At 41.3% G+C, this 22,759-nt stretch overlaps 1 protein-coding gene and 1 pseudogene across 1 annotated transcript; both read left to right on the plus strand.

Moving 5' to 3' along the window:
- The first annotated feature begins 409 nt into the window (after positions 1 to 409).
- FAM118A (family with sequence similarity 118 member A) lies at positions 410 to 21,506 on the plus strand. The gene is given in 12 exon segments (XM_025213319.1): positions 410 to 484; positions 1,528 to 1,583; positions 5,418 to 5,420; positions 8,400 to 8,482; positions 8,485 to 8,651; positions 10,394 to 10,541; positions 10,544 to 10,614; positions 11,293 to 11,433; positions 12,102 to 12,259; positions 12,261 to 12,385; positions 16,197 to 16,227; positions 21,404 to 21,506. Coding segments are annotated over 12 exon segments (1,161 nt in total).
- LOC112551599 lies at positions 18,901 to 19,048 on the plus strand (annotated as a pseudogene).
- Positions 21,507 to 22,759: the final 1,253 nt, after the last annotated feature.

Genomic DNA, 22,759 nt, shown 5'->3' on the forward strand with positions numbered 1-22,759 from the left:
GCAAGGGAAGTTTAGGTTAGATATTAGGATGAACTTTCTCACTAGGAGGGTAGTAAAATACTGGAACGGGTTACCTGGAGAGGTTGTGGACTCTCCTACCTTGGAGGTTTTTAATACCTGGCTAGACAAAGCTTTGGCTGGGATGATCTACTTAGGGATGGTCCTGCTTTGAGTGGGGGTAGGATTAGATGACCTCCCAAGGTCCCTTCCAACCTACATTTTCTATGATTGTGATTCTAGAAGATATAGATTCAGCTTTGTAGGGGATGTGAAGTGGCATGTAGGCTAGAATATGAGTTAGTGGTCTGTTTGGGGGCATAGCTGTTTTGTTTTGTTTTTTTACTAATTTTCTCGTGCTTAAGTATCTTCATAAGGAGGTTAATTGCAGTGAATTAACTTGGGCAATAGTATGGATGGTGAATTTGGCACCAAGATCAACATAGGAGAATTTGTAACAATAAACCTAATCTTGTGGGAAGGGATGGTATAAAGAACAAAGCGTATCTATTTAGCTAACCATATCAGATTTAATGAAAGTTTAGAGCAGTAAATATTTATTCTACAGTGAAGAAAGACATTTCATAAGGCTTATTTACTACCATGTTTTCTTACTGGTTTGAGAGTGCAGATATGTAATATTTTTTAAAGTATGGATCATATTTTAAAATTACGTTATTCTTATCCAGCTGCTTTTTGTCCTTTTGACATCTTTGGTTTGTTACTCTTAAATAACAGAAGTATTTTAAATGGAAAAGGGAAGTGTGTTGTGGTTGTTTTTTGGTTTGTTTTTTTTTTAATTTTCTTTGCATATCTAAATTGATCCTTTGATATGTGTTCTGAGAAGTTAGATTTGACTCTTTCTTAAACCAAGGCAACATCTCAAATACTTTTTGCTATTTTTCTTTTCAGTACCATGTTTGTTTTTTATGATCAGATTTAAAGTTTGGCAAATTGCAGAAGCTAAGAGTTGAAACAAATCAAGCATACCAAATTAATTAAAATGTTTTCTAACCATTTGTTCACAAAGACCCTAAATGAGAAGCGATCAAGTTTATACATACAAATTGCATGTGCTTTTTAGAAATGGGAAGGCAAACAAAACAGAGAGCTGTTTGGATGAACTGTTTTGCCTCAACATACCACACAGATTTGGCACTCAGGGAGCCCAGACATAACTTTAAAAAATAAGTCTTTTGTGTTGAATCTAGACAGGCTACATCAGTTCCATTGCCTTCAGAGGGTCGTTTGGCTTAAGTCAGAGGAGCTCTGACAATTTGTACTACTTAAACTGCTGTAACATTTGGTCTGTTTGTTTTGAAAGGTGATGTAGTTCCTTTCCTGTAATTGTATTAGTTCATTAACTGTCTAATGAGAGAAGTTTGCACAACTATTTTAAAAGTTTAATGAAAATAAACTGGAAATGCACAGACAGATCAAAACTTCAGGGTTCAGTTTTGGAGATAACTGTTTCTTTGAGGCAATATTTATAAATCAAAGTATTAAAATTTGGTTTAATATTATTAACAGTATTCAAGGATAGACTCAGCAGAAAGGACAACAAACAGAAGTGAACAAAAATCCAGGTAAATGCTGTAAATAATGCACCTGTGGATGATTTAGACAAAGGGATAGAGGACACACATTCATGAGAATCTGCTTCTTGGGGAATCTCATGGAAACTCTTTAGTCAACTGTAGCTGTTACTTTTCTTTCAAAAATACTTTTCCAAGGAAAAGATGATTGCATTTGAGTGCTTCTGTGAAAGTAAAGCATTGTAGAATTTATTTGTACACTGTTTTACTTCCTTGGCTTCTTTCTATTTGCTTATTATCAAAACCTCAAAAGGTTTCCTCTGACATCTGCATATTTGCAATCATTCTTTAAGGGAAGATGGGTCCTCCAGTCTGGATCCCTTTGAGGTTTGAACTTTAGTTTCTGAGGTTGTCTGTACAACTACACAATGCATACATTTATTTAAATATTTGCAAAAATTAAGACCACCAGCAACAAGAACATGAATGATAAATTTTCTTGAATTAATTGTTACCCATGGTCTGACTTAATCTTGGCACAAGTACAGCGTAAGAACAGTATCAAAATATCCCATGAAAATAGTTGGAAGAAAAAGAAGAAAAGTTGTTAGACTTTTCTTAAATTAAACCATTCATTAGGGAAAAAAAAAAAGAATGTAACTCAAGTATTTTAAATTGGGTTTATAAAATGACACTAGATATGTTGGGAAAGTTGAGCTGTTACTTCTCAAGATACCTTTCCATTTCCAAGGTATTTCATACTTTGGCCAGTTATTTATGAGATACAAGTATCATGCATGTCCAGAAGTAGAAAATACCATATTTACTCGAATACAAGATAAGGGTTTTTTCCTCCAATCAGCATGGGGGGGAAAAAGCCCCTCATGTTACATTCACATAGACAATGTAATGAGGTTCCTTTTTATCATAACGCTGCTGCCAAAAGCAGCATGTTCTTGCTAATGACTATAAAATACATGGCCCATGTTGGGCAAACATGCTGTTGGAAACCTTTGTTTTTATTAGCAATTTTATTAAAAACACACTCATCAGTCTGCGCTTGGAAAACTCAACATATTGAGCATCCTTGTTTGACCAAGACTTCATATCACAGAAACAACTACATATCCAGAAAAGTACAGCTACATATATTAAACCTTTAAACAACATACTTCAACTTGGATTAGATTGCTGAGGGGTGGCACTGGGCTCTTCCTGCTGGAGGCAGGCTGGGCCAGGGCTGCAATCAGGCCACTCCCAGCACCACTGCTACCCCACTGAGTGCAGCCCCAGCTCAACCCCCCTGCCAGGAAGAGCCTGGTGCCATCCTAGCCTGCAGCAGCAGCCCACCCTCACCCAGTGCACAGATCCAGGGGTCACATGCCCCCATGCTCCCCCAGGGGTGCATGAAGTGGCAGGAGCCACCACCTCCCTCCCCGTGTCCCCTGGACAAGCTGCTTGTGGCTCTGTCCCACACCCCACCCTGTCCCACCCCGGCTGGGCAGTGCCTGCCCCAGCCCCCCTCCTCGTTCACCATGGGGGCCTTGCTCTGCCTCCCATGCCCTTCCCACCCCCCATAGACTTACCAGCCAGATGCTGCTCTCCAAGCTGCTGGGCTAGCCGTATGCATGCTGCAGCTAAGTACATACATGCGGCATTTATCGGCGACATTATCAACTACATCGGCCAAAAAAGCTGATTGCTGGTAATGTCAGTTTTTCTTTTATTGGTGCTGATACAATATGAACTGATGTATTGATGCATCTCTATGCATTACCTTTTTCTTCTGTGTCCATCAGGATCCCTAGCATTCTAATTTGTCTCTCTCTTATTTGAAGGCCCAACTTCTGGAAGTCTCTCCAGTTCCCCACTCCCATTATGGTGCTTTTTGATCTATTTAGTTTAGCTCTGATTACTTCTCCATACTCTGATGTATGCTTTAGAACCCTGTCTATTGAAAGTCTATCTCTAACTATAACATTTATATCATCCATGTATAGGATACATTTTACCTCACCCTATACGCATATCTTTATTCTGCTGATGAACTTGAAGAGTGGGGAAAGAGCAGGCAGGCACACCACAATTGAGCAGAGAACCCCGTGGACCACTTCAGGCACCCACCCACGTTCTGAAATACACACAGAGGGCTGTTAAGCCTCTATACCATACCAACCTCCCTATTAGATTTGAGGGACACTGTCACAGAGCACTGAGGTGCCCTGTTCCTAGAGAGGGGAAACTGCCAGGGAGAGAACCCTAGCAGGGAATAATGAGCACAGCTGGGGGTTGCCTGGGGCAACCAGGAAGTCAGCTGACCCTAAGGGGCAGGGCCTGGCTCGCCCAGGAGCTGAGGCCAGGCTAGTAGTTACCTGCCAGCAGCTAGACAGAGAGGAGCTCCTGAAGCTAAGATGCGAGAACCACTGGTACTACTCAAGCCGAGTAAAGGATGGCGGCTCTGGGACATTGGAGCAATGTTGTTATAGCCAGGCGGCCTTAAGTTAAGTTGTAGCCAAGAGGCTTGTGTTTGCTTTGTTGTTATGTATTACACCGGTGGCTAGGGTGAGGCCATTAGGGGTTGGAGGAGGCCTCATGGGGAACCCACAGCGGCGTGGGGACCCCGGCGCCAGTGAGGGCACAGAGTACTTGTAGGGACTCACAGTGGTGTGGGGGCCCCAGCGCCAGTAAGGGTGCAGCTTATGGGGTGCTTAGACCCCAGCCCCAGAGAGGGGCGTTATTGAGAAGCCCCAGTGCGGGTGTGGCGAGCCCCAGGAGGGGCACTACTGAGGAGCCCAGTGTGGGCGTGGCAAGCCCCAGAGAGGGGGCGCTATTGAGAAGCCCCCAGTGCGGATGTGGCGAGCCCCGGAGAAGGGGTACTACTGAGAAGCCCCAGTGTGGGGCATGGTGAGCCCCTGAAGAAGGGTGTAGTAGTGCGGTAAACCCCGGAGAAGGGTGTAGTAGTGTGGTAAACCCCGGGGAGAGGGGGTAGTAGTGCGGTGAGCCCGGGAGAAAGGGGGTAGCAGTGCGGTGGGCCTGAGAGACAGGTGGCATAACCGAGAAGTCCCAGAGTGGGCACAGAAGTCCCCAGGAGAGGAGCGGCTTTATCGAGAAGGACCCTGAGAGGGGTGGCACTACAGAGAAGGCCCAGAGTGGGCACAGAAGTCCCCAGGAGAGGGGCGGCTTTATTGAGAGTACAGAGGAGGCCCCAGAGAGCGAGCAAGAGTACAGAGGAGGCCCCAGAGAGCAGGCGAGTGTATTCGACAGACCAACATCCATTCCAACTGCGAGGCTTGGGGCGTGGTATAAGGGATGGTTGGAGCCACGCATAGCCCATAAGGCTAGGGTGCCCCAAAGCACCCATTTGCAGGACAAGACCCACGAGGAGTCCAGGAAACCACGGGGTCCGAATCAACATAGAGACGTGACCAAGAGGGTGTAAGGCAGTCTCCCAACTGATTTAAACATCGAAGACGTGGCGGACGAGAAACCGAGGGTGCCCTTGGGCCGAGATGGCACGGAAGAGGGGGCCTTAAGGAGACCACGGCCCTCCTGGAGGACCCCGCCGTGACAGACACCATAGAGTTAAATCCCTCTGGAAACTGACCTACTGCCTGGCCCCAACCAAAGGTGCAAAATACCAAGCAAAACCCCACGCAAATATAAAGTTTAACAAGTGTATTAAGACAAGAACCAACAAAACCAAACACAACAGTATACAGACACAGTATACAGTACTATAAACAGTTAAACTATGGAACAGCTAAAGAACTCGATGCCAGTCTGTCACCCAAGGTGGTCAACTATCACCCTAGAGAGCTGACAGGCAGGGAAGGCCTGCTCTGCAGCCTCACACCCCTGAGAATTTCTATGCTGTTCCCTCATAAGCAGGTGGGTACTAAGCACCTCAGAAAAGGGGTAGAGGATACCCCAACCGATGTGACACGCAGAAGCAGCTGAGTAGCCGGCAGGTGCTCAGGATGCTCCTGTCATTGCTCCTGAACACTGTCCCACACACACTGTTCTCACTCGCTCCACAGTTGCTAAATGACGGGTTCCACAAACACAAGTACTCAAATGCTAAATTGGTTGCACATGCACACACACCAGGCAAAAGAGGGAGAGAGCGCGAGACAGAGCTCTAACTCCAATGACAACGGCCCCCAAAAGCTGTGCTGGCCGCTACACTGGCAGGAGTCCATAACATTTCGTAACAGGCTTTATAACATCCAAACCACGCCACCTGTCAATCACGTGCAGATCAAATCGTTACTCTCTCAATCAATGCCAATCAAAGTCAATCACAGTTAGGACTATACAAATCAAAGTATCCCAACAACCCATAACAACTCATTAACATAATGGTCCTAACTACCACAGTTCCCCTAGTTACCAAACAAACAACTAGGTCAAACAACTCACTGCACATGCTCAGCTTTCAGAAGTGGGCCATGACATCATTAAGGTTAGGAGTTCAAATGTTCTAGAATACTCCAACCTCCAGCCATCCTACACAGGTGTAACAATGCCAGGACTCCACTGTCTACAACCTCATCTTCTTTTATTCTTTGTGCTAACAGTTCTATGCTGCACATAAATAGTAGTGGTGACCGGGTACCCTTGTCTCACCTGTGTATGGAGTTTAAAGGCCCCACTCAGGTGCCCATTAATTTGGACTTGACTCTCAGCTTCTCTGTACAATAACCTTATCTAACATACACTTTTCTCTAGGTACCTCATTTTTCCTAACATTTCAAATGCATAATCAAGATCCACTCTGTCATATGCTTTCTCTGAATCTAGGTTTGCTATAACTGTCTTTATTTTCCTCTTTTGGTGAGGGACAGTGTACCTCTGATCACTCTGGAGATCTTTCTACCTGGTATTGAGCATACTTGGTTCTCATGTATTATCTTCTGGAGGTTTTTCCTCATCCTCAAAGCCAGAAACGTCCATTATAACTCTCACAACCTATGCCCAAAACTTCTCCTAAAATTCCACAGGCAGTAGGTCTGCTCCTGGTGATTTCCTTCTTTTAAAGGTTTTTAAGCACTTATTTTCTCTCCCATCTTCTTTGCTTCCTCCTCCCCTACTTTCTCTTCAGTCTCTTTCAGCAAATCCTTCATTTCCTTCCTTTCTGTTTCCTTCTTCTGGCATAACTATAAGATCTTATCACCTCCAGCACCTGCTCCTGCTTTTCCACCCAGGCAACACCTTCTTCCTGCACTGTTTTAAGTTCTCCTTTTGCTGCCTTCACTCTGACTGAAAAGTATTGAGATCACTCTTGGTTTTTCCCCACTCAGGGTGCTTGTGCTGAGAGCATTTTCTCTCTCGTTTTTCTTTTAAACCAGGTTTTTAACTCTTGCCTTGTTTCTTCTAGCTCTTCTCATACCTCTCTTCCATCTGCAGCTTCCTTTAGCAGCTCCTGCGTCTTTATCTGCAGCACTCTAAGTTTTTTCATTCTTTTCCCCATGCATCCTAGGCCTGCCTTCCTAAGAATTCTCTTGTCCTCTTCTTTGCCATCGTCCATCATTTTCTGGTACTCCCAAATATTTCTTCAGTGTTCACCACCCCTTTATACTGTCTCGTGTACCATTAACATACTTCTTCATCTTGTAACTACCACACACTTAACTTCTGCAGTCCCTTCCCTCTCATGGGGCTCTTACCAAGACTCATTTCCACCTTCAGCATCCCATGATCACTAAAAGCTACATGCATGGTTTCTTTCTTCCTTATCCTTATTTCTTTTGATATAAACACAAAGTCAATTCTTGTTTCTTTCCACTTGGGTCTGTTCTAGTGAAAACTTTCTCCCATGCCCACACATCTTTTAGCTACTCTTCTTTTATTATATTTGTATTTTTTTGCAATTTTTTCACAAATGGACTTTGAAAAGCATGGGAACCTCGCCACTCTTTACCTCCCCTGTACAAGCTGAAGTTATTTTTCTACCTGGGAGAACTTTTACAATCTTTGAACTCTCCTCTGCCTGACAAAAGGGTGTTTGGACCTGAAAGCTTGCAATGAGAGAATTTTTTTTGCTACTATTTAGTTGGTCTAATAAAAGATATCGCCTCAAAGACCAAGAGTTTTGTCTGCCTCTGCTTTTTAGACAAACACGGCTACAAGCCATATCCCTGAAACATGGTAGGGATATCCCTTCTTACTAAGTGTTCTACATCAAAGGATGGATTTGGAATAATAGAGTAAATAGAGAGAATGTTATTACTGGCATGGAGTTTACTGTTAGCTTTGCAGAAAGTCTCTTGATCGACTTTCTTAAGAATTCTTGTTCTTACTGTTGTATATCTAATATTGAGGGCAACTGATACAATGTTTTTTGGTTAACTTTTGTTCAGAAATTTTCTGCCTTATATAACTGGGCAAGAAACAATTAGGTAATCATAAATAAAAACACAAACTGAATGCTAAATACTGCTTTTTTAAAGCAAATACTCTTAGATGTGGGACAGTGTATCTCTGATAGCTCTGATTGCTTCAGAGATCCTTCCTATATGCATCCACCCTTTAGGTTGAAGGGGGAATACATATAGCTATCATCTTTCATACCACAACTATGTATACATTACTTTAGCACCGGCTGACTTATATGTGGATCAGCTGCAACCTTGTTCCATGGTATTTTGGAAATATCTCCACTGGGTCACTCATTTCTGAATGTGCATTAACTTGTTGGTCAACAGTACCATGCAGTTCAGCTCTCTTAAAAGCACTGCTGAAAAGCTGACTCGATGGGATGCCCCATTGATAACTGCCAATACATCATTTCATTTCTAGATTGCCAGTTTGAATTGAACTGTTGGAATTAATGATTGAAAGTTGTTTCCTTTTCTGCTTTTATTTTAGGAAGTTTTTAAAAAGTTTAATAAGAAAGCAGCCTCAAGACCTTCTTTGTGTAATTGGGACTAGAGCGAGTGCTACTGTAGTGCCAGAATACTAGCACTGTGTTCATGGAGGGGCTGCATTGAAGCTTTCATCAAAGCAGCTGAACAGTTGGATGTGCTTCATCCAGAAGATGTTGCTGAATTCTGCAAAAGGGTGATCAGAGACAGACACTTGCTTGTAATGGCACATGATCTTATCAGAAAGATGTCACCAGTGAGTGCATATATAACACTTACTATTCAAAAGTATTTGTATTAGGTGGAGAGTGCTTTGAGGGCAGCAAGTTTTTGCATTACTGTGGACAACTTATTACAGCTGGGCTTTGGTTTCAGCAACTGGGTACTTCTAGGCATTATTGCAGTATAAAGATAGTTGATTATTACTTGTGTTAATTTGAAAGCTATGAAATAAAATAATCTGGAAACTGGGGAAGAGGATTATGCTAACTTTCAAGACTCTTACTTGAGTTATGATAGAGTCTGTCAGTACTGTCCGAACTGAAATAGTGGTTAGTAACGTACTTGGCAGAAAACAGAGATTCTTTGGAAACAGTGACAGACCTTGATATTATTGATAGCCTTATGTCTCACAAGCCTATTATTGCTCCAACTCCATTTATTTCAAATAAATGTAATTTATATATGTCCTGTATCTGACTTGGCTATTGATGGGTTTTGTTTTGTTTCATTTTGTTTTGTTTTTGCTTGAGGAGGCTTTTTTAGTCCGTTTTATTGGATTTTCTCAAATCTTTTATCTGAAACAGTTACAATGGCAGATTTATTGATATAGTATAGAGTATACTTTGAACTCCAAATCGGAGATGGACCTACAAATACATATATAGTTCAATCCCCTGGGGAAAGCCAGTATAGGAATGGGTGTTATAGGATGTCCTCAAAGTCAAGAAGCTCTGGCTTCAGTCAGGCGACACAAAAGAATGATTTCTAGAGACAGGGACCTGCCATTTAAAACTCTCTGCTAGGAGCCCTCATACTTTTAAACCTAGGGAGTGGTAACTTTAGCACAGTGTTTCTCAACCAGGATGCTCCAACACCCTGACATGCCTTGATTCTTTCAAGGTGCTGTGGGATGCCACACAACGTCAGCACTGTTAAGGGTGCAAATGTAATTCATATGATAAACCCAGAGATTTCAAATAGGAATCCCTAGTCTCAAAAACATTTTGATCTGCCATGGTCTTTCTGAGTTCTTTGCAACAGAGGACTCGCTCTGTTATTTTTCTGTAGTTAAAACATTATTGTAAACTAAGAGTTGGAATTTTCCGAAGGATTCCTTGAATCAAATGAGCAGTACCTTGAGTCTAATGATGGGTGTCTTCAGTCTAAAAAAGGTTGAGAACCACTGTTTTAGCATGTCAGTTGACCACAAAAGCAGTGGCAGCATATCCAGACTGATGATTTCCTATGTAGGTGGGATCTTAATTGTATAGGGCTTTGCAACATTTAATTGTGAATAGGAAACCAATGCAGTCTATGAAATGTTATGGACCGCTGCCAGTCTACCATATCATACTACAGTAGTTGAATTGAGTGGAGTGCACTTTAATGTTACAGTTTGGAAGTGACAAAAGCAGAATTAACTATGGAAAACTACAGCAGAGATTTCTCTCCTTAGAATCTATACATTTGTACAAGATGATTCCCTGTCAAGAGACTTTAGAAATTTGAATGAAAAACAACTCAGCTACATAGATGACATGGTCCAGGCAGCTTGAAGCCATTTGAGCTTATCTCTGACATCTTCTTTGTGTGTTCAAATTCTAATATTTTTAGATACTGTACAATATCCTTAAATATAACTATTTCTGTAAATACTTTTTTCCCCAGACAACACTGGTATAAATGATTAAGTGCCATAGATGTCCTGTTGTGGGCAGTAACAATATACAACACAGGCCATTTGACATGTATAGCTTTTATTTTTTTTTTCTTCAGCGCACAGATGACACCAAGCTCAACTTTTTCCAAGATTGATTAATGGAGGTGTTTGATAACTTGGAACAACATATTTAGAATCCTGTTGTTCTGCAGTCAATCCTCCGACTCATGGAAAGAGGCACCGTGATCTGTACTATGAACTATGACATTTACTTGAGATTCTTGATCAGCAGCAAGGCAAACCTATGGAATCTTTAGACTTGAAACATAAGGATAAGGTACGATGAGGTCAATAAAATATCTGGATGTCTCATAAAGGAAGGGAGGTGTCCCTTCTGTGGTTTTTTCCCCTCCATTTCTAGAAAACTGTCAGGCTTAAAACATTTCAGTTAAGTAACAGGAAACAAAAAGCAGAAGGTTATTCCATTAACTATTTATTTTGAATAATGTGATATGGTTTGCTAGTATTAGCTTTTTACCTATAAAATAGGTAAGAAATAGTTCCCTTGCATGGAATGTAGTTTAGTCTAGTGGAAGGAGTAACTCTTCACTCACTCACAGGGAAAGAAGAATTTTAAAGACAAGTCTTAGGCATATGGAGATCTTTTCTGTGTATTACTGTTTGGTTTGGTTTTTTGTGAAATACAACAGTGTTGTTGATAAATTAAAACAAAGATTTTGTTTGGTTAAAAAGGTTTAATGCTGGGTGAAAAGCCTTTAGGAATACAGTGTAAGGAATAACCTGTTAATCATTTTATAGTTTACATGTTAATCACTTCTGATTCAAAGTTTTGGCTTTTTAATTTTTCTGTAATTTATGCAAATAGTAGCTACTGTTGTCACCTTGTACACAAAAAGAATAAAGATCAATTTTAGTCCTCTGCGAAAATATATAGCTTCCCTATTCTTAAAAGCATAATAAAAAGAATTAATATAACATGCTTGATTTGCTTTAGGTTCTTCAGTGGGCAAGAGGCCATATAAATCATGGGGTTCTTCATATTCATATTTATGGCATGTGTACTGATCCCTGTGGAATGGTGTTAGATCCTTCAGGATATAAAGATGTTACTCAAGATCCTAAAGTAATGTTATGTGTTATTTTAATCCAACAGCATATTCGGTTTTGTCAAACTTTTGAGGTCAATAAAATGTCTGGATGTCTCATAAAGGACAGGACATTTAGGAGGTGTCAGCCATCATAAAGGAGGTGTCAGTTATTGTGGTACCCAAATACAGTCTGCAGTGTACAGTAATGTTATATTAATATAAAGATTCTTCACTATGTAATTAAACAAAATCTGGATCCTTGTTCTCTGTCTTTTTAATATCCAGATATTTTAGCATTCATATCATTTTGTGTATGAATGGATTAAATTTTCAGACTTTACCCAAGAATATATATATTTTCCTTTACATAGACAAACTTTAGCAGAATGATGCTTTGTCCTAATTATCATTTTCCTTCTTTAAAATATGGTTAGCGTATAAAGCTCTAATCCTGCAAAGATTTGTATGTTTGTAAGCCTTAATTTTGAGCAGTCATATTGATTTCAAGCCTGTCTTAAAGTTAGTGCTTAAAGAAATAACTTCTTGGAACAAATGCCTATTTGTTCTCTTCTTAAAAACAAATCCTTATTTATGCAATGATTGAGAATATCAAACATTTCTTTAAGTATGTAGAACTTGAAAAATAGTCTCTCTTTGATGCATGCATCTGGTCTACAATTATTGAAATGAAATTACCTTACATTTTTCTTAACAGGAGGTTCTTCAAAACTTGTATCACACCAAATCATTCTTGTTTTGGGGCTGCGGAGAGACTCTGCATGAGTAGATATTCCAAGGTCTCTTTCTTTATACTGTAAAGAATAAAGTGTATTTAGAACATTACAGGTTGGTGCCTAAAGAAAACAAAAAACACTTTTAAACTCCAAACAGATATGCTTCTTCATGGAATAAAAATAGTGTCCTACGGGGATTGCTTTGAATATTTCCCTGATTATGTCCAAGATCTAACTGCTCAAACCTGCAAGCAGTGAAGTCCAGGTAACTTTAAAAATTTTTTATTTTATTCTCTGTGAGAGTCCAAAATAATTTAATTCTCATTAAACTCCTTATATATGTGGTCCTTGATCAGAGATATTACTAGGAGGAGTCTTGAGTGTATAGTCAGAAATCTCTGCTTGTGACTAACAGGGTTGAAGCATATAGTACCAAATTATAACGGAATTTTTTTTTTCTTTCATAGGTTTGGATTTCTCGTAAACTGAAACTTAGTTCTCAATTTCATGCTTTTTTTGCTATAAAGTTCTTGTTAGGATCTTTATATTTTAAATGTACAGTAAAATCCCTGTTATCTGGCATAAGTAGGGAATGCTGGGTGCTGGTTATGTAAAATTCTGGTTATCTGAAGCAGATAATGCAGAGCAGTGGATGGGGTGGAGGGGAATAAATGGCGGTGGACGTACACAGAGCAGAGGGGTGTGGGGAGCGGGAAGGGAGGTGGCGGTGGCTGCATGCAGAGTGGCGGCAGTGGCAGCATGCAAGCTTTCCCTGCCCTCCCTAGAATCCAGCCGGCCAAATACCAGTTAATAGAGTATTGTAGAATGCTGGATAACAGGTGTTAGGGTGACAGTATTTGGATCTTGGGAAGCATTGGATCTGCAGCTGAATAAAAGGCTATAACCTGTGGCCTAGAAGAGCTGCTAACCACAAGGCAGAATGGTATGTTAAAAGTAACATTGCAAGATGCTTAGGCAAGCATTTTCTTAACGCTATAGTAGTGTTGCAAGATATATAGTTCATTGTATAAAAGAAACAGGATGCCAGTTATCATTGGAAGGTAAACCAGATTTTGCTTATGAATGCTTATGCTAAGTAGCCATCTCAGCTGTGTCAACCATTTTCAAGTGAGTCTGTATAAGTCTGTGTGCTGTGAATGAGGTGAAGTCTTAGGAATGTGGAGATGGTACAATCTGGGACTGAAAAACAGACTGGAATGTGAAAGACAACAGGTAACTGGTAAAAAAAATCCGAGATAAACATATGCAAAAAGGTGAATGGTGATTGGTAAAGAAGCCTCCAGAAGCTTCCATGCTTTAGTCGAAGCCTGCTCAAGTGACCGAAGAAGTGGGGTCAGGGTCTTATGCATGCGAAAAGATAAATAAGTAAAATACATAAGCAATTCCATGCTAATGAAACAAACAGTAAAACAGAGGTGGAGTTTAAAATGGGAAGGACTAAAGGTGGAACAAAGGAGGGACAAAGGTGGGGTAAATGTTAATGAGTATAAACCAAGGTGTATAAATATGGAAAAAAAAAACCTAATGTTCACTGAGGCTCCCCGGTTTGTTGGAGCTAGCCTGAAGCTGTCTCCATTTTGAATAAAGCTGTTGACAAGCAATGTGTGCAGATGATGCCTGATGGCATCGATTCATTGTCTCCCTAGTCATTGGGTGTCGCATGGAGTCGGGGACTAACAACAGGGATTTTACTCTATTTGCAAACCCCATTCTTTGGGCTTCGTATTACAAGAGCCTGGAGTTCAGAGATGACAAGAGTGATTTGCAGACTGTGGGAACTGGATTATGAGGGAAGCTGACAGTCATCCGTAAAGCATGAAGTGGGTATATAAAATTTACAAGTGTTTGAAAGATATAAATACAAAAGATGTACAGAAGTTAAAGATTCATAGGAGAATTGAAGGGAAACTGATCATAAATGCTTACATTATGCATAAGAAAAAACATTTTTATAGTAAAGCTGAGTAAGCTGTGGAACAATTTTCTATGGGTAATGTTGAGTATGCTACTGTGTGCAGCATTTTAAAACTAAATTATGGAAAACCTGAAAAATTCCTGCAGTTAGCAATCTTGCATTGTCAAGGCAATAACTTACATTTAATTACTAAATATCTTCATCTCCACTCCTCGAAGTCTATTAACTCATTAAGAAATTATAGAAATATTCAAAATATTAAAGCACAAGAACAAAAGAGACATTTATTAAAGGCAGAAAGAAAAAAGGTGGCGACGAAAAACATTTTAGAAGAGCTTCTTTAGCACTTCTTATTTCAAAAACAAGATCCCTTCTGCAGTGACCTCTCTCAGAATGCAGGGGAGACATCAAAAAGAGAAACTAACCTTGTGTATAAATTTGCTTCACAGTGTTTTTTTTTTTTTTTAATTTATACTGCCACTAAAACTGTCGTGTCTTGAGGAGCCACCTGCACTATAGATGACTTTGAGGTCCCTTCTAGCCCTATGTTCATATGATTCCTATGACTACAACTTTGTCAGCTCAGTTCAGTATAGCTTATGATTTCTGGAACCTAGTTAAGATTATGGGTAGAAGCAGGATAGGTGTGGATTTCTTTTCCAGAAAGATGAGGGAAATATCAAATCCCCCATTTAGGTTTCAGGGAGGCTGGTCTGTCTATTGCAGGCATATAATAGAAGGATATCTGATCATATTTCTGGGGAATAGGCTAAAAGTGTTTACAGAAAACAGATAGGGACTTTAGTGGACTAAAGTCCATCCTTTCAGGTACTTCTGTTACTTAAAGTTTACTTTATCAGTGTAGGTGACTGCTTTATTAAATGGTAAATCTGAAATAAGTGCGAAATTAAATACCAGAAATTACTGCAAATTTAGACCATAATCTTGTAATTCCACTCAATTCAATGGGGCTGATGTCTTTGTGTTTGCAGGACTGTAATAGGGTGGCCTTCTCATCAGGTCTTCACTGGCTGCCATGGTCCTGGGGTAACCCTGGGGTAACCGCCTGCTTTGCTCACCTCCCACACCTTGATGGAAAAATATGAGAGTTGTTAGTAAGGCGGGAGACTACCCATTACTCGCCCTGCTGACAAGGGCCTAATACCCGCTCCGACCTCCCCTCCATGGGTCCCATGTCTCACAGATGTTACTCTGGTGTTACTTGTCCAGCCTACAGGTGGAGCAAACTGGGCACACAGTTGTAGCTCTTTTCTACAGCCCCGGAGGGCCACTCACATACCACCCCTCTCTCACTGGGGTCCCACTCACTCGCTGGCTTTCACCCAGCCTTTCAGACTGCCCTCTCAGGGGCCACACTCATGCCACATGGCCTCCGGCTTAGCTCTCCTCGCCTTTAGGCCTGGGGCAGTCTTTTGCGTATCTCCCACTACCCTAACCTGAACATTGACTGAGAGATTGTACAACTGTAGGCCTATTTCACTCCTAGCCCCTTACCAGGCCACTATGCCCTCACTGGGCCTCCTCACTCACCCACACTCATGAGGCCACTCTGTTTGTTGCCCCTCTCACACTGGGTCTCACTAATCATCGCTCCTCTCACACAGGGTCACTGTGCTCACCGCCCCTCTCACACAGGGTCTGGCTCGCACCCCCAGGCTTTCCTCTGCCACCTGGATACAGCCCCAGGTCCCTCCTCCAGCCTGAGCTCTGCCTCAGGGCTCCTTAACCAAGCCCTGGGCTCCCCCTGCTCACTTGAGCACCACCAGAATTGTGGGGCTAGGGTTATAAAGTGCCCCAACCCACCTTTCACCAGGGCAGTAACTGGCCTGCCACTTCCTAGGGGCAGTGAGAAAATATGATTTCACTTTTTTTCTTGTTTTGATACCAGGGATTTTTTGTTACCTCATTTTTGCTTTTCTTACAAAGTCTATGTCTGTCTGTCTAATAATTTTTTATTGTATTTCATTTGACATTTTTCTCAAACAGCTGTGTCTTCTGGAGGGTCAGAACTTTATTCAAAAGAAAGTCCATCTTTGTTGTAGTTTTTTGGTTAATTGGACATAGCCAAAAACACTCAGTCTAATATTTTTGACTGTTGAATTGTATTCTGTCTCTTTAGATGCTGATTGAGTGGACAACACAACACTATTGGATAAAGCAAATTTTTGGTTTTGTATAAAAAACTTCATAAGTTGTAACAGAGATCAGGTTTTTTATATAGACAGTTAATAAAGTAACAGGAAGGATGACATGATTTATTACAGATTGGCCATGCAAACTAGCTTGATTTATTAAATTGTTGTTTCCCCCAACCATTTGCTTCCTCCATGCCACAGAAGAAAGAAGTGGTAGGGGTAGCTGGATCCTATCACCGGCTTTGAACCAAGATGGGTAATTCTAGCCTGCAAACAGAAAAATGTCACTGACTGCTGAATAATTTATAAATTAAGATAGTGAAAAGGTAAAGTTGCCACTAACTTGTCCACTATGTACACTCAGCCATTTTGAATGCTTTTCAGTAAGTAGCTATACCTGATTTGAATTTTGGATGTAGGTATTGAGAAGTAAAAGAGCAGTAAAACACTGTTCAGAGTTCATACATTCATAGTGTATCCCTCCTTACTAAAGACAGATACGCTAATAATGTGTTTAGATCTATGGCACAAAGAAATTTATTTTAATTTTAAATTGCCTTTTCCTTAAGAGCTCTTTCTACTGTTTTTGCAAACTGAAAGAGATCCAATTCTTTTAAACATCCTCCTGCTGGGTTTCTTTCACTGTAATATATTTGATCTAATTACCTATTTTCCCATTTTTTCTGTGGGACTTGTTAAAAATAATACAAAATTGGCAAGGAAACTGAAAGACAGGCGTAAGATTTGAGACCTGTTCCTAATGCATTTATATCTCTGCCACTGTTCTTTTCAGACCAGGGACATAATTGGGGGTTGGCGGGGTTGGAGAACCTGAACATACAGTACCAAACAAATCTTACTCTCATTTCATATCACATGTAATCCACCAGCTGTATCCTTGCAGGAAGATTAATGTCCAACTTCCTTTCACTTGAAACCCCTTGAAGTAACAACTGTAAAAACAAAATGATTCCTTAATACCAACCTGTATTACTCAAAAATCTTAGGTTTCAAGGGTGTGGAGAAAGGTATCTTCCATTTTTCACTCTGAAACATAAACAACTGGACATGTATATAAATTGAAATAGTTCAGAGCAGGAATTCTTTTGTTCCTCTTGATACGGTTAAGAGTCTCTTCTTACCTGCAGAGATGAGACCTGTTGCAAAAATAAAAATATACTCCTGAGAATCTCTGTTCCCAACCAGGGAGTGAGAGGGAGGGCAGCTGTTTCCTACTTTAACTATTAGAGCCCAGGTAATGATGGAAAAGACAACCTTCCTCCCACCTATGAACCATTTAGGTTGAAGATGGAACCATTTATTATTGGTCAGCATTGTGCCCAGTAAGTGTAAAATGTACTTACTATTTTCAAAGCAGGCACCTGGTGCTCCATGTTCCATTACAACTTGAAAATAGCCAGTAGTAAAACAAATCTCCATAAATGGGAGGGAAGTCTTAGATAGCAAGAAATCAAAGCAAAATGGAAGTGTTTATTATGCCACTAAGAAGGCATTAATAAGCTCTGTTGAAAACAGGTAATAAAGCAGAAGAATCGAGAGGTTGTAACAGGAGAAAAGCCAAAGGCTACACCCCAAATTGTATCCCAGGTACTGTCAATCGCCCATGAAGACAGGCTTTCTTGAAGACTGGTGACAATTCACAAGAGAAATTCATCAGAAAGTCTTCAATTCCAAGGAGGAATGGACCTCACACATTTTGGTTAGCCTAGACAAAATCGGTACTAGGTGGAACTTCTGGTGAAATGAGTCTTGCAGTGCTGTCTTTAACTTCCTATCTGCTGGCCTTGGGGGCGGGGATCTATGAAGCAAAAGAACTTGCTTATCAGGATGTGCCCATTTTAAAAGTCAGTGTGTCTTGTTTTAGACAGTTTATATGGTACAAGTCCATGGTTTGTTTCCGTTTCCTTAAATGTTTTAGGGGTGCTTTTTAACTACAAAAGAGGGCACAAGCCTTACTGAACTTCTGAACTATGTATTTACTTGAATATAAGATGATCCCACCCTGCCACCCCCATCAGCATGGGGGGAAAAGCCCTTTGTCTTCTATTTGCATACAAATAAACCTCATTAAATACATGGCCTATTTTTGAACTGCTGCTGAAAGCAGCATGTGTTTATTAGTAAGATATATGAGTGCTCATTGAGCACAGTCCCCCTCAGCACCAACTCTTTCAAGTGACCTCAGCATCCCCTCTTCCACTACACCGGGGTGGGCAAAATATGGCCTGCAGGCCACATCTGGCCCACCAGACCATTCTATCTGGCCTGCAGGGCCCCTAAAAAATTTAGAAAATTAATATTTTATCTGCTCCTGATTGCCTGTAAAAGATGATAGGAGCCAGGGGTAGCAAAACCCAGGGGCAGCCAGAAGCAGGATTAAGGAGCTCAGCAGCAAGGCCTGCCTGGTCCTGCCCCCCCACTGGAGCCTCTGCCTAGCAGAGCTTCAGATGCCCCAACTCAGGGCATCTGAACTGACCTTTGGGCTTGGGGCCTGTGTATAGGATGCCTGCCATGGATTTGGGGGTATCTGAAGCCCCAGGCTGAAGAGCCTGGAAAGGAGGATATTTGCCAATGGTAGTGCCACACAGAGTTGAATGTTCAGTTGCTAATTGGGTTCAGAACTGATTTGGCTAATTTGGCCTGAAACATGAAATTAAATAGACAAAGAAAAGTACTTTTTGGGGTAAGATCAAGTGTATGGTGAGGTTTGCCCTTTGCACTCTGGGCAGGCTGACCCCTACAAGTTTCCCCAACTGTGGGAAACTCAACTGTATAATTTTATGGTAATGGGGGACTGCATTATCTCTTTCTTCCTGGTTTGGTCCTTGGCCATTTGGCTAGCAGCAAGTGAGACTAGGGGGCACCTGAACCCTTGAAGTATTACAGTATTGCATCCAGTTCTGGGCACCACACTTCAAGAAGGATGTGGAGAAGCTCAAGAGAGTCCAAAGGAGGGCCACACACATGAATACAGGCCTAGAGACCAGGTAATCTGAGGAGAGACTGAAAGACTTGGGGCTGTTCAGCCTGGAGAAGAGAAAACTCAGAGGGAACTTGGTGGCAGCCTACAAGTACATCAGGGACATACATCAGGGCTTAGGGGAGCATCTATTCACCAAGCCCCCTGGGGGAGGACAAGAAATAATGGGCATAGACTGATTGAAGACCACTTCGGTCTCAACGTGTTCCAAACTGTCAGCACTGAACTTCTTTACAAGTTGAGTGTTGAGGGTTTGGAACAGGCTTCCCCCCCAGAGGTGGTAGAGTCACCCACTGCAGCGATTTTCAAGAGGCATCTTGATGCCCATCTTGCTGGGGGTCATCTGATCCCAGCAGTCTTTCCTGCCCAAGTGCAAGGGGGCTGGACCTGATGATGTGTAAGGTCCCTTCCAGCCTCTAACAGCCATGAAACTATGAAGAAATGACTGCAGAGCCATAAGTAAGGAAGAAACAGCATGTCAGGTTTATTCTGTTCCAGGGGTGAAGCCCAAGAGAGGTCTTTATTTTTTTCTTACATCTATAAATGCATTTATTAGATATATAATCTTTATTCTCAAAAACTCTGGAAAAGGGTAAGCTAGGATAGGCTTCCCAGAAGGTCATTGAAAATAAAGGCTGGCAATTGGGCAGCTTAACACCATACAAATACTGTAGGAGTAAATTGTTTTTGTAAAAATACATACAACTCCCTTAATATCGAAAATTCTGTTTGCTGAATTTTAGATCCCAAGCAGATAAAATACAGCCTGCCATGTTGCTGCTCTTGGGCTAGAAATAGACATTGCACTTGTTCCTGGACAAGATGCACCTGTGTTTGTTCCAGAACAGAAATATTCCAGGATCGGCATGTACACACATCACTCTTCTAATCAGGGTTTAGCGAGTGCCTGCACGCACTGCCACTTTTCTGCCATTGACTCAATAATGCAATCCCAGGATAACCATTCAGATGCGCTTTGAGATGTCCTGAAATAAACTTGTACTTCTTATCTTGTGCACCTCCTTAGGATTTATCTCAGGATAACAAACATGAATGTCTGCACAATTGCACTTTTTGTCCTGGGATAAAATGGTTTGCCCCAGGACAAATGTGACATCTGTTTTAGTCTTGGAGATTCAGGCCTTGCTGCTACTTTTCAGTTCAGCCTGGAGCTCTGAGTAGAAACTATGACTGAGTCAAAAATAATTGTCTTGGAGACTTTTGCTGCACCATCTTCTGCATTTCTGTTCCAAACAGTTTCAAGCCTGTCACATTGCTGTTCAATTACAAAGGTGACAGACCTTTTTGCATGGTTGGCCCGGAGCAGGAACCTCTTTAATTTGAGCTGTTTCTGCTACAGTGTCATGTTTTCTCATCATCCACCAGTTTGCCATAGACTCCTGTTCTCAAAAATCCTTTCTATCAGGAAGGCATTGAGGAGAAGGAGAATTATACTAATAGGAATGGCCTTGTTTGGTGAGAGGGAGAGGACAGTTGTCAAGGAACTATCTCCTGTTTAGAATGAAGACAAAGCAAAGGGAGGCAGTCAGTTCTTTGAACAGCTCTTCTACCTGCTGGATGTACAGAGAGGTTAAAAATACCTTAGGGTGCCTGTAGACATGCAGGGACACTGCTCCGACACGCTGTAATTATAGCACATTGGAGCAGACTTGATTAATCAAGTCTGCTGGAGTGTGCTAATTAGCGTGCTCCAGCAGCTTCTGCATCTTATGCATTTAGCATCCCCGTGCTTCAGAATAGTGGCTGGTACACTTTAACTAAAGCTTGTTGAATGAGCTTTGGTTAAAGTGCCCCCACTGCCACTTTGAAGTGCTGGATGCTGAATACATGAGATGCTGTGGGCACCTTTAATCAGAGCAGTTCTTGGTACCATTTTACTTAAAGTGCCCTCCCCATCCCCAGTGCATGTATAAAGATCCCCATTGTGCTTAGAAGATGAGGAATAACCCATTTGTAACAGATATAGGAGCATCAGATCTCTGCAAGCATTGCTTCCTTTATGGCAAAAGTTGAGATCATTGGATAAAATCCCAATATAAAAGTTCCAACTGGATAAGTACTATTTGCACAGAATTGAAGTAATCTTGTGTATAAAAAAATTGAAAGGACACCAAACAGCTGCCTACAACTTCTCTGATTAGTCTTTTTTTCTTTTCTTTTTTTCCTTCCAGGGACTTCATGTAAGGACTACACAAAGAGAAAATTAGGAGAAAATAGCACAAATCCTTCTAAAAGAATCAAACAATCAGACAATGGTATTCTCACCACCTAATGAGCGAAGTGCCATGCCCAGATGCTTAGGTAGGAAATAGAGAAAAGCTGTAGAGCTAATTACTTCTGTTTCTAAAGTGGAGTTAAAACATTCAGCAGCTCTCAACAATTTTGTCTAGTGGCTTAAGTAGTGCTTTGTAAAGAAGTGTAAATGGAGAAGCTTACCTATCACAGTTCAAACTATTAGTAATGTGGCTATCAGTGACCCACTTAAAATGAATGTTTTTTTCTTTGTCTTAGCTGATACACCCAACTGACAACCTGCATTAAGCCTATTGGAGTCTAATGCCCCCAGTTCTGTCAGCAGAAAGCTGCTTACCAGATCTGGGCCTTTAACTATACGCTGTTTTGGAACAGGAACTGCCTTGGTATGTTTGCATAGCACATAGCACCGTAGTGGACTGACCAATGTCACACCTGGAGTTTGTGTGTGTCAGTTTTCACTTGTCAGCCTGGCACCTTTACTGAGCATCAGGTCATGGGGGAGGGAAAGGGGTGCAATTGAAAAGTGTTAACAAATCCTGTGCAATGGGACTCATTGAACTACAAGCTATGCTCTGGAATGGAAATGCACCTCAGTGGGCACGTCTACACAAGATGCTACATTGCCATAGCAATGAGCTACTATGATGTAGTGTTGCCAGGCACAAACCGTGATGCTGACACTATTGCAAAGTAGCAGCTAAAAATAACTATGCTTAAGTAGGCTGAAGCAGTCTACTGCATGTGTAGACACACCCACTGTGTATGATGATGGGCAGGATACACTGTCATTATCTTATTAGAGAAATTTTCATTGTTATAGAATTAAAGCAGGCCACTGTTACCTCCTGTAGTAGAAGACAGTGGAACCACTTCAGTTCTTTAAAAATAAGTATGTGCTTAAATGCACTACTTAATTGGAACCTTAGACAGCCACATGTAAAATCTGTTTGCACAATTCAGATCTGTCTTAGAGCTGGGGCTATGGGGGTTCTTTAAACCTTGCTCCCTTTCTTCATGTTTTGTTCTGTGGAGCAAAAGACCAAAGGTGTATTGGGTTTGGTTAAGCATTGAAAGGCTAGATCCACAGGGGAATTTAGGCATTGAACTGCTACATTTAGCCCTGAACCCCAACATTTCAAAGCCCCTGATGGCCCTCTCCTGCTCAGCTGCTACTTGTGCACCTGAGTTTTTGCTACTGGGTACATTCAGAACCACTCAAGTTTAGACACTGCCATGCTTAGGCCGAACCCCGCCTGGAATTTTCCAGCA

The sequence above is a fragment of the Alligator sinensis genome, unplaced genomic scaffold (assembly GCF_000455745.1).
Source record: "Alligator sinensis unplaced genomic scaffold, ASM45574v1 scaffold806_1, whole genome shotgun sequence".
Classification (NCBI taxonomy): domain Eukaryota; kingdom Metazoa; phylum Chordata; order Crocodylia; family Alligatoridae; genus Alligator; species Alligator sinensis.